Here is a 12,242-nt window from a genome sequence, read left to right on the forward strand (position 1 = left end):
CCTCATGCTCAGTTTTGAAGTTGTTCATTCTGCTGTAAGGAACAGCCTCCACTCCTATGTCCTCCCCTCTCCTCTACCCACCCCTAGCAGCAACCTTCATTAAAGAGTGCTACACACACAAATGCTTTGGGAGAGTGGTTTACTGAGGGGGGAATTGGGGGAAGGGGACTGAACTGGGTCAGAGGGAAGAGAATATTCACAGGAGGTGAATACATGCGGAAGGAGCATTGAGCAGAATCTTGGGCCAGAAGTGATACTAGGAGTGAAAGCGCCTAGGGATTCAAAATGTTTAGGAATCTCAAACCAAACTCAGTCTTTATTAGCACCAAAGTTTTGGCAAATTTCACCACCCCTTCTAACTGATTCTTTATCCATAAAATGGAAACATTTAATATAATGCCAAGGACTCAGTTAAGTCAATGAAATAGTAAGCTATTATTACTATCGAATCCAATTCCTCATTAAGTGGCTTAACAAATAAAATGTTAGCCTTGGGGGAGTATTATCAGTTTTCATAAAGCAATAATAAACTTTTGTTTACTAACTACAACTTTCTTACTAAACAATTATGAAATTAAATGTGACATTATACCAAAACTGACAAATGAAACAAATGTCACATTCCCACTGTGACACTGAGAGTCAGTTGGCCCCAGAGCAACTTAAACAGAGAAATGTTGACTAGTAAACCACCAGACAGGACATCTCCTGAAAACACCGGGGAACCTGCTGTTAGTCTGATGTGCCAGAAGGTTTTTGACATCTAGAATGATGGAACACATCACATTTTTTTCTTTGCTTTGCTCTCTTTTTTTTCACCTTCAGTAACCCAGAGCGTTGCAGGCATAGTGTGAGTGGTAGTCGAGGCAGTGACTAATGGAAATGGTTCCATAAGGGCACAACACCAGGTTGCAGAACGAGCACCAGACTAGGAGTCAGGAGTCGCAAGTACAGTGATCACTCAGTACCTGGTGGGAGTGGGGGAAGGGGGGTGGGGAATAGTTCCTGGACACCCTCAGATACAAAAATCAGAGAATATAACCTACACACATCCTCTCATACACTTTAAATCATCTCTAGATTACTTATAAAACCCAAAACAATGTAAATAGTTGTAAGTACAATGTAAACAGTTGTTGAGTATGCAGCAAATTCAAGTTCTGCTTGTTGGAACTTTCTGGGATTTTTTTTTTTTTTTTCAAATATCTTGATCCACAGTTGGTTGAATCCATGGATTTGCAACCCACAGATATGAGGGCTGACGGTACTGATTCCACCTCTAACTAGCACCATGACAAAAGGCAAAACACTTAACCCTAAAGAAACTCAGCCCTTGGTTTCCTTAAAAAATAAAACCATTGGACTTTCAGCACACCACCTCAAAGTCCACTTGGCAATAATGGTGATGTGCCACAACCCTCCCCAGTAGTTCATAAGCTTTGTGAGAGGAAGAAATACTATTGGCCTCACTTTTGACTCGCAAGAGGCTGGCAGACGACCTTGCACAGTGGCTGGCATTTATTAGGCACTATGTAAATATGTGTTGAATGAACTGAGCCTGTCAGCTCATGCTAACATTTAAGATTAAAATAGTTCTCAACTGTTCTTGCTAGGTGAGTAATCTTGGCCAAGTCACCTTGAAGAGTAGCCCCCGCTCTCAGTAGCACTTACGTAAAATGAGGGCTTCTGACTATGAAAGACTACTCTTTTCCAAATATAAAATGATAATGAAAGTATTTCTGGTAAATGGTGGATGAAAGTTGAAAAACTTAAATTTTCTTTATTACCCTGTAAATCTAATTCCTACAGTGAAATGTACTTAGAAAATAAGAACAAAAGTACTTTACAAATATTGATTTATTTATACCTCACATTACTTTACAGATAAGTAAATAATCACATCCTTTTTATAAGTGAAAAAATTTAGGCTCAGAAAGGTTGAGTAAAGTGCCCAAGTTTACACAGCTCTAAGCAATGTAGCCAGAATGCAGAAAGGAATTAAAATGACAATTTTCCTCCAAACTGATCTACAAATTCAATGCAATCCCAATCATCTCAATAGGCTTTTTTTGTGTGTGGAAATGTACAGACTGATTCTAAAATTTATATGAAAATGCAAAGGACCTAGAAGAGCCAAAACCACCTGGGGAAAAGAACTAAAACTGAAGGACTTACACTACCTGTTTTCAAAAGTTATTATAAAGTTGTAACTGTGGTACTGGCATAAAAGAAAAAAAATGTCAATGGAACAGAAGAGAGAGTCCAGAAATAAATCCACACTTCTGTGGCCAACTGACTTCAACAAAGTTGAAAGGTAAATTCAATACATGATGCTGGAATAATTAGATATCCATATGTGAAAGGAAGGAAGGAAGAAGAAAAAACTTTGTACTTCACACCATTTACAAAAATTAATTCAAAACAAATCATAGACATTTACATAAAAATATAAAAATTCCATAAAATCTTTGGGACCTAGGGTTAGGCAAAGATTTCTTAAATATGACAACAAAAGTATGATTCATATAAGAAAAACTGATAAATAAAACTACTTCAAAATTAAAATTTTCTGCTTTTCAAAAGACAGTGTTGGACTTCCCTGGTGGCACAGTGGCTAAGAATCCACCTACCAATGCAGGGGACACGGGTTCGAGCCATGGTCCGGGAAGATCCCACATGCTGCAGACCAACTAGGCCTGTGTGCCACAACTACTGAGCCTGCGCTCTAGAACCTGCGAGCCACAACTACTGAAGCCCGTGTGCCTAAAGCCCGTGCTCTGCAACAAGAGAAGCCACCACAATGAGAAGCCCGTGCACTGCAACGAAGAGTAGCCCCCGTTCTCTGCAACTAGAGAAAGCCTGCATGCAGCAACGAAGACCCAACACAGCCAAAAATAAATAAAATAAATAAAATTTTAAAAATAAATAAATAGTAAATCCTAAAAGATTTCCAAAATCATTATTAAAAAAAAACAAAAAGATAGTGTTAAGAGAATGAAAAAACAGCTATAGACTGGGAAAAGATATTTGCAAATCACAGGTCAAATAAAGGTCTTGCGTCCAGAACACATAAAGAATTCTCAAAATTCAATAAGAAAACAATCAACTCAATTAAAATACATGGGCAAAATATTTGAACAGACATATCACCAAAGGCAATACACAGATGGCAAATTAGCATATGAAGAAATGTTCAACATCTTAGTTACTAGGGAAATGCAAATCAAAACTTCAGTAAGATACTATGACACATCTTCTAGCATAGCTAAAATTTAAAACTGAACATACCAAGTCTCAGAGAAGATGTGTTGAAACTGGACCTCTCACACACTGCTGGTAGAAATGTGAAATGGTACAACCACTTTGGAAAGTAGTTTGGCAGTTTCCTAAAAAGTTAAATAATACACCCACCCTATGACATAGTCATTTCATTCCTAGGTATCTGCCCCAAAGAAATGAAAGTATATATCCACACAAAGACTGTACACAATGTTCATGGCAGCTATATTTGTAATAGCTCCAAACTGGAAACAACTCAAATGTTGAAAAAAACAAATTGGGCTACATCCATAAGTGGAATACTACTTGGCAACAAAAATGAACTATTGAAGTATGCAACAATACGGATGAATTTCAAAATTATGCTCAGTAAAAAGAAGCCAGACATGGACTTACCTGGTGGGGCAGTGGTTAAGAATCCGCCTGCCAATGCGGGGGACACGGGTTCGAGCCCTGGTCCAGGAAGATCCCACATGCCACGGAGCAGCAAAGCCCGTGCACCACAACTACTGAGCCTGTGCTCTAGAGCCCACGAGCCATAACTACTGAGCCCGCAAGCCACAACTACTGAAGCCCACACGCCTAGAGCTCGTGCTCCGCAACAAGAGAAGCCACCACAATGAGAAGCCCCCGCACCACAATGAAGAGTAGCCCCCCGCTCGCCGCAACTAGAGAAAGCCTGAGCGAAGCAACAAAGACCCAACACAGCCAAAAACTAAATTAAAAATAAATAAATAAATAAACAAATAAAAGAAGCCAGACAAAATGTACATATAGTATGTATATGTATACATACATATGCAATGTGTATATGCATACATGTATGTATGTATAGAATTCCACTTATATAAAATTCTAGAAAATACATACTCAGCTATAGTGCCAGAAAGCAGATCAGTGGTTATCAAGGTGTAGAAGGGGAATTACAGAAGGGCAGGAGCAGACTTTTAGTGGTGACGGGGTTTGTTCATCATCTTTACTGCAGTGATGAACTCATCGGCGTTGCACATGTCCAACTGCACAGTGTAAGCATGGTCACTTTAGTGTATGTCACTTGTAGCTTATGGTGACTCCTGAAGAGTGCCCAGGAGCCAGCAGACAGGGAAAGAGGACTGAGGTGCTTCTCAATACTAGAGACTGGAAAGCAGGAAGAACAAGGGCATGGGATTCCAGACCTTTCAAGACGATGGCTCCAAAGTCTCTAAACTAATGAAGGTAAGCAGCAGTTTAGAATGCAACAAAGGATAACGTATTAAATCAATCACAATTTCCACCCTTTTTACACCTGGTCCCCTAAAAAGTGAGTCAATCAGGGTCAGCTTCTCCACTACAGGTCCCTTGAGGTTCACACTGATCCCTCCCTGTACCTAGTACAGCATTAAAATTGCAAACAAGCAAAAGGAAACCCTCAAGTGACACAGAGCTCTGTGCCTAAAAGGAGGGGGCCTTTTAAAAATCTTGAAGCTAAACAGGTCTTACTTGAAAGAATGGTAGGTTATACTACTGATTTCAGCATTTTCTCTCAGTCTCTTCATTGTTTCCATGTATTTTAAAGATGTGAGAAAGAAACTACATGCCTTCACCCCACAAAGCTTACTGCCTCCATGAACATGACTTTAGAATCCAATCGCCTTCATTACCATAGCTTTACTATTCCCAGATACTTGCTCTGGAGCTAACTGTTCATCACAAGAACTTCTGAAAAACATCAACCCTTTAATAGGAAGCACCAACGAACAAGTTTCCTCCTAAAACTCTTTGAACCCTTGCCTCAAAATCCTTGCCTGGCTATTGCCACCAATCCCAAACTGTTACATTGTGATCCATACCCGGTCCTAATCAAGACCCTGCATTGAAAGACCTGCCTTAAACCAAACTTCCAATTCTCAATAAAATCCAACCTTGCCTTTCCCCCTCCAAGCTCTGCCAAAGCTTAGTATTGAGGTGGTGTTTTTCCTCACCACAGGAAGCAATAAACTCAACTTTGTCTTATCAGCTGGTGGGTTGGTGATACCTGGGGAGCCAGCATTCAAAACCCGTCGTTAAATAAAATGAATATGCTGCAAATGACAACATGGAAACTTATTTGGGTGATAACAGTGACTAACAATTGGTGAACAATTGGGGAGTACCAACTTATATTTTATTCTGGATATCTAGATCTACATATTCATATTTTAGTAATGGCCTATATTTAGATGGAAAAAATATAGAAAATGTTTAGCACACCTTCAAGTGACACCAAGACAACTCACAGTGAAGGGTGCCAAAGTGAAGGATTTACGGAAACACAAGTTCCAAAATTAAAAGTTTATTTTTTAAATATTAGAATATTTTTGAAAGAAACTACACCCATCTCAAATGAGGAATGACAGAAGTTAACTGACCTCCAGACTGTTTCACCCTCAACTTCACAAACCCAAATCTATATCAGAGTAGCATCCCCACATACGACCCCACACGGGGTCCTCGCCTGACCGTGCACTGTTCCACCGGTGCTCCCCGTACTGGCCACGGCTTCCCTGTGCACCCCCTTCTCTCCCACTTCCGGTCCAGCCAATTAGGTCTAGGCTTCACTTCAACTGCTCAGTGTCTCTCAATCCATCCAGGGCTTCAACAGCCCTCTTTGAGCTTCCGTCCACTTTCTTGCCTACCCTAACTGTGTTCAATCCTGGCCCCCCTGGCTCACTCACTCCTCTGGCATCCTTGTCCTGGCATTCCCGACCACAGTCACTCCCAGTGCCTTTCTTATTCTCAGCTATTAAATGGGAAATATTCCTAACCCATATAGCTGAGGAACAAAAAAAGAAAGATGTAAAATTACTGTTTTCTCTAAATCACTCTACAAGCATCAACTATTATGACTACTACTGCTACTGAGTTAAGAACTATACTAATTCAATACACAACAAATCTGTGTTATTTTAGTTCAACTGAATCTTCACTGAGTCTGATAATTCTGCCAGTTCCCTCTTGGTCATCTTATATCACACTCTCTAAAATGACATTCCAAAGGTGTCCCAGTCAGAGATGAGATCTAGTTCCAGCTCTGCTACCCGCTTGAGGTCATTTCGGGCAATAACAAACACAGTCTAGGGCAAGTTTATTCTTTAAAAATACACACTCACACACACACACACACACACACATATACACACACACACATATATGTATATATGTATGGTTGAACTAAATTGTTTCTAAGATCTCTTGAAGCTCTGTGGTTCTCAGACCCTACTTTACTGGAAAAATTTAAAGCGTCAAACACTGATCTCTCCTCTTCTGCTTTTCAAAATGTTTCTGTATCTAACCTCGATTCCTTCTTTCCTTTCCTTGAATACTCCAACCACCTGTACTCTCCACACCATGTCTACTTTCTTTTCCCTAGGGACTGCCCACCCTCATCAGCATCTGCGCTCCCACTTGACTTCTTTCTTTCTTCCTTCCTTCCTTTTTCCTTCCTTCCTTCCTTTCCTTCTTTCTTTCCTCCTTCCTTCCTTCCTCCCTCCCTCCCTTCCTTCCTTCCTCCTTTCTTCCTCCCTCTCTCCCTCCCGTCCTCTCTTTTTTTCTCCCTCCCTCCCTCTCTCTCTTTCTTTGTTTATCTTTGGCTGCATTGGGTCTTCGTTGCTGCACACGGGCCTTCTCTAGTTGAGGTGCACGAGCTTCTCATTGCGGTGGCTTGTCTTTGTTGTGGAGCACGGGCTCTAGGCACGTGGGCTTCAGTAGCTGTGGCACATGGGCTCAGTAGTTGTGGCTCGAGGGCTCTAGAGCACAGGCTCAGTAGTTGTGGCGCATGGGCTTAGATGCTCTGCGGCATGTGGGTTCTTCCCGGACCAGGGCTCGAAGCCGTGTCCCCTGCATTTGCAGGCAGATTCTTAACCACTGCACCACCAGAAGTCCACTGACTTCTTTATATAAATATCTATCTTCCCTTCTTTGAAAAAGGAAATTTTCACTTGATCCTCCAAGTCTTCTCTAGCTGCTATCCTGTACTCCCTTCCACCGGCACTTCCTACAATTACTACCAATATTTTACGTCTCACATTCCTTGGCCTAAAACGTGGCTTCTCGGGCTTTCCTGGTGGCGCAGTGGTTAGGAATCTGCCTGCCAATGCAGGAGACACGGGTTCGTGCCCTGGTCTGGGAAGATCCCACATGCCGCGGAGCGACTGGGCCCGTGAGCCACGACTACTGAGCCTGCACGTCTGGAGCCTGTGCTCCGCAACAGGAGAGGCCGCGATAGTGAGAGGCCCGCACACCGCGATGAAGAGTGGCCCCCGCTTGCCGCAGCTAGAGAAAGCCCTCGCACAGGAACGAAGACCCAGCACAGCCATAAATAATAAATAAATAAATTAATTAAATTAATTAAATAAATAAAATATTTTTTTTTAAAAACGTGGCTTCTCTTAAGATCTTTTGCTGGGACTTCCCTGGTGGCACAGTGGTTAAGAATCCGCCTGCCAATGCAGGGGACACGGGTTTGAGCCCTGCTCCGGGAAGACCCCACATGCCACGGAGCAACTAAGCCCGTGCACCACAACTACTGAGCCCGCATGCTGCAACTACTGAACCCTGCGCACCTACAGCCCGTGCTCCGCCACAAGAGAAGCCACCGCAATGAGAAGCTTGCGCACCGCAATGAAGAATAGCCCCCGCTCGCCGCAACTGGAGAAAACCCATGCACAGCGACAAAGACCCAATGCAGCCATAAATAAAAATAAAGAAAGAAATTGAGAGGGAAATTAGATGAATTAGTATTATAAAAAACTAAAAGATCTTTTGCTAAATTCCACGTTCTCTGCCCCTTCCTCATTTCTAAATACTAGTGATGATATCCTCTAAGCAATTCCTCCTCCTTTAGCTCCCAGGACCTCATTATCTTGGCGCCTTCTTACATCTCCAACCTTACTCTAAACATGGGCACCTCCCAAGGCTCTGTCTTCAGTTCTCTGCCCTCTCTATCCTAATCAAAAGTCTCCACACCTGACCGTTCATTTCAGTTCCCAACACCACCTTGAACCACTTCTCTGTTTTAGAGAATGCCATTCCTGCCCCACCCAACTCACCCATCTCGCTCATAACCTGAAAAACCCTGCAAAACTGCCCAATCATTTTTGCTTCTTTCTTAAGTCTCTTAAGTTGTGCATCAAAATGTGTCTCCCAGCAGGCTCTTCTTTTATTAGTCTTACCCTGATCACCCTTGTCTAGGTCCCATCACCATTATCTAATATACGCTTCCTCTCTCTCAACCCCTACTCCCCAGCTCCTACTAGACTTAGTACATGCCCTCATTATTTCATATACATAGCATTTGCAATATACTCCTATCTGGTTTCTTTGTGGCAGGTCTCTCCGCCTCCCAACACTTTCTCCAGAGTGCTGCTAGAATGATAGGCTAATGCCTCTGCAAAAACTTTCCAGTGGCTTCCAGGAGTCCATGGAAGAAAGCCTAACCTCCTTCACAAGACTCTGAAACTCTCAACCCCTCCTCACAAACACATACAGTTTATGCTCCAGGATTATAAAACGAAGCTCAGTTCCCTGTGCCTAGAATGCTGATTTATGAAACAGTTCCACATGCCCTTTGCCTAGAATGCCCTTCCCTAACACTTGTCCACCTGGTGAGTCCCCAGGCATCTTTTAATTCCAAGGCTCAAACCCTCACCTCCTCTTAAAGCCTTTCCTGTTATCTCCATATAGCATCCAGCTATGCCCTCTTTGCTAACAATAAGCCTTGTTCAGACTTACATTAAATCTATCTCATATATATCTCCTGGGGGGTTCCTTGAAGAAGTGGTCTTGTTATCTTTCAAGTATTACTGCAGCATTTAGCAACTGGGAACATTCCCCTGCAGGTAAGAAGCACCTTTTCACGTGTTAATGCTCTGGACCACAGAACTTTCTCTCACTATGTCTCCAGGTCCTGAACAATGAGAAGGTCATGTTAATAACGCCGTTATAAAAAAGACTACAAAATGGCACGGGAGTGTACCATAACAGCAGAATATAACACACTTCCTGCGCTTCTTTCATTAATTCCATAAGAGTTTTGCCTTTACTGCAACTTGAATGGAGAAGGCACTTAAAAGAATTTCAATGGACCAAATATTAACCAGCCTCCGATGTGCAAACTGACTTTATAATGGCCCTTGACCTGGAAATACAGGTGCATTCAAATATACACCCTGATAAGAAAGGACATACAGAGGATAGAGTTCAGTGACACAAAGCTTGCCAAGTCAAAAGTTCCTTGCAATAAACTCTAAAAGTATGCAATATTTTAGATATGGTTTAGAAAATGCTCATCCTTGTCTAAGAAATCTTAACAGGTTACACATGGCAACACCTACTCTCAGAAAACAAAATCCCGCTGGGTATGTATTAATGAAAACCAATAGTGTGGCATTTATAAATAAATAAATAAATATGCAGTGAGGTAACCCACTCACAGATAGCTAGAGACAACAGTTCTAATGAGTCAAATAAAACCAGAGAAGTAGTTTCCATTTTAAATATATTAGGGTGTTAAGAAACTAATTAATTCAAAAGTTATTTTATGGATGGCTTCCTTGAACATGTTTTTTTCTTATTAAAAGCTTGTTCCAGTTAAGGAAGTGAACATGGGGAAGCTGGTATTTCCTTGATTCTAAACTATATCAGTGCTAAAACAAAACAAACCCCAACCTAATTAATTCTATTTTTGGTCTAGTTTCCAAGGCAGTCTTCACAAAAACTATTCTTTGCCCACTCTTTTTAGCTTTGTAACATCAACCTTCAGAAGCTAGAAACTGTTACACTTTGTATAATTCCTTGATACATATGTTCTATCACAGACTCATTTTATTCCACCTGCCTATCAAGGGTAGGGGGGGGAAAAAAAGGATCTGTCTTCCCATTGATTCCAAAGTCTCATGCCTAAAATCACTGTTAAATTTATTATTTCATGATGTTGTCGGGTATGTTCCTGCCAGAGCTTTATAAGGGGTTACCTCAAGTTCATCAACATCAAGTTCCAGGTGGAACCTTCCCCAAATCAGAACTGTGAGTGAGTCTCAGCAACAGTGCAAACCAGAAAAAAAGGGAATCAGGGAACAGTTTCTAGTTCCAAAAGGCCACTGACTTGACCTTGAGCAATCTACTTCACTTCTGTAATTCAAACTGCAATACCTGCTTCCAAAAAAGAATGCTTCTAGGAATAGCTTAAGTGCTTTGAGTTTCTAAGATAAAATGGAATTTTATAAACAGAAGATTTTATAAAACAATCTATTGCCTGGCCCAGTTTCCTAAACTTATTACCAAATAAGCTGAACTTTGACTTTCTTCTACCTTTGAAAAGAATAGTGGCATTACATCTACTTATTCTTAAATGTGAAGCAAAGGCAATCTACAGAAATGGGAATTTTAAAAGTCCTCATGAATTAACGTGTCAGGTAAAATGAAATCTACTGCTGCACTGTCGGCTGTGGAGGGTCACAACTGGGTCACGTGTAGGAGCCTCTCAAACCTCCAAAATCTATTACACTGAAAAAGGATAGAGGAAACGAAAGTGCTGATGGGGGAGCGCGAGAAGCCAAGCCTCCAGCGTCAGGATCCAATGGCATGTTAGAAGCGAAGGTGCATGACTTAAGTTTAGTCCTTACTAACTGTGTTCCTCTCCCGAGAAGAGGTGTGAGGTGGCAGCTACTAGAAAGCTGCAGCTCTTAGGGAGGCAGGCTCCATCCCGATTCTAGCGTCGGCCGCAGACCCCGGGGAGGGGGACTCGAATGGGCAGAAACTAAATTAGAGTCAAGTTGAATCATCCAGCTACCCTGGCAGCGGTCGAGGTCATCCTGGGAAACGCACCATCGCTGGGGTCCGAGTCCCACGTGAGGAAGAAGGAAACAAAGCCAGGCCGGAAGGGGGGCGCAGCCCGCAACTTCATCTGACATTCCGTGGGGCCCCACCCTCCCTCCCAGGTGTCCCGGCCCCAACCAGGACGCAGCCGGGGCGCGGGTGCGCGCCTCTACTTACTTTGTCACTGGTGCTCTCGGTTTCGTGGTCGCCGCCGGCCGCCTCTCCCTCGCGGGGTGGCGGCGCCACCGCTCCCCCGGGGCCGGGGCAGCCTCCCCGTTGCCTGAGCTCCCACATGTCCCGCTCCCGCGCGGCCGGGGCGCTCTCCTCCAGCGTCCCGAAACCCGAGCTGCACACGCGGTGTCGCCGGCTGGCCGCCCTGCCGCCCCGCAGCTACACACCCGACGTCCCGCAAAGCCGCGGCCACTAACACGCCCCCACCGTGGAGGCGCCGCCGCCGCCTCCGCCGCGCCGGGTCACCCCCAAAACGGCATCAACGAGCGAGCGCTCGAGGCCGCCCCCAGGGAGCGCGGGGCTGGCAGAGAGGCGAGGGGCGGGCGCCGGGGGCGGGCTCGGGGTGCAGGGCAGGCTCGGGGCGCCCGGCCAGAGCGGAGAAGGTGGGGGCGCGGCGGAGCGTGGCCGCCGGTTGCCAGGTGCGCGTCCCCACGCAGAGGCCCAGGTGGGAGGAGAAGAAAGGACTGGGAGGGAAGGAGGAAGCGTGACCCGCTTTAGCGCTTCACCGGGCGCCAGCCGCCAGGGCCCTGCCACTCCCCGCCCCGCCCCCGGACTCAGGAGTCGGCAGGTCCCGGCCCCCCTACACCTTTCTCCCGGTTGTTGCCTCCCGCAGCCAGGTCACGCGCCGCAAGCCCCACCCCGCCCCGCCCCTCTGCGCTGCACTGCGGTTCCCACAGCCCCGCCTCCATCGCGGAGGGGTGACGTCATGGGTCCGGACCGAGGCTCCGCCCGGGTCTCTGGGAGCACACAGGTGGCAGCGTTGAGAAAATGTGCGGGCTGGAACAAAGGTGAGGAGCAGGGAGGTGGAGAAGGGATGAGCAGCTTGCTTGGAAGTGAGGCGTGAGAACTTGTGGACTCGTCACGGAGCAACTGGGAGGGCTGAAAGAACTACTCGAAGA

At 44.5% G+C, this 12,242-nt stretch overlaps 1 protein-coding gene across 1 annotated transcript in view; it reads right to left on the minus strand.

The window, feature by feature from the left end:
• The window catches only part of CDS1 (CDP-diacylglycerol synthase 1), a 71,722-nt gene extending 59,775 nt beyond the window's left edge, over positions 1 to 11,947 (minus strand). The window contains exon 1 of the mRNA XM_036853758.1: positions 11,290 to 11,947. Within this exon, the coding sequence (XP_036709653.1) occupies positions 11,290 to 11,406 (117 nt within the window). The 5' untranslated portion in view covers positions 11,407 to 11,947. The remainder of the gene's footprint in view (positions 1 to 11,289) is intronic.
• Positions 11,948 to 12,242: the final 295 nt, after the last annotated feature.

The sequence above is a fragment of the Balaenoptera musculus genome, chromosome 5 (genome assembly GCF_009873245.2).
Source record: "Balaenoptera musculus isolate JJ_BM4_2016_0621 chromosome 5, mBalMus1.pri.v3, whole genome shotgun sequence".
In the NCBI taxonomy this organism is placed as follows: Eukaryota; Metazoa; Chordata; class Mammalia; order Artiodactyla; family Balaenopteridae; genus Balaenoptera; species Balaenoptera musculus.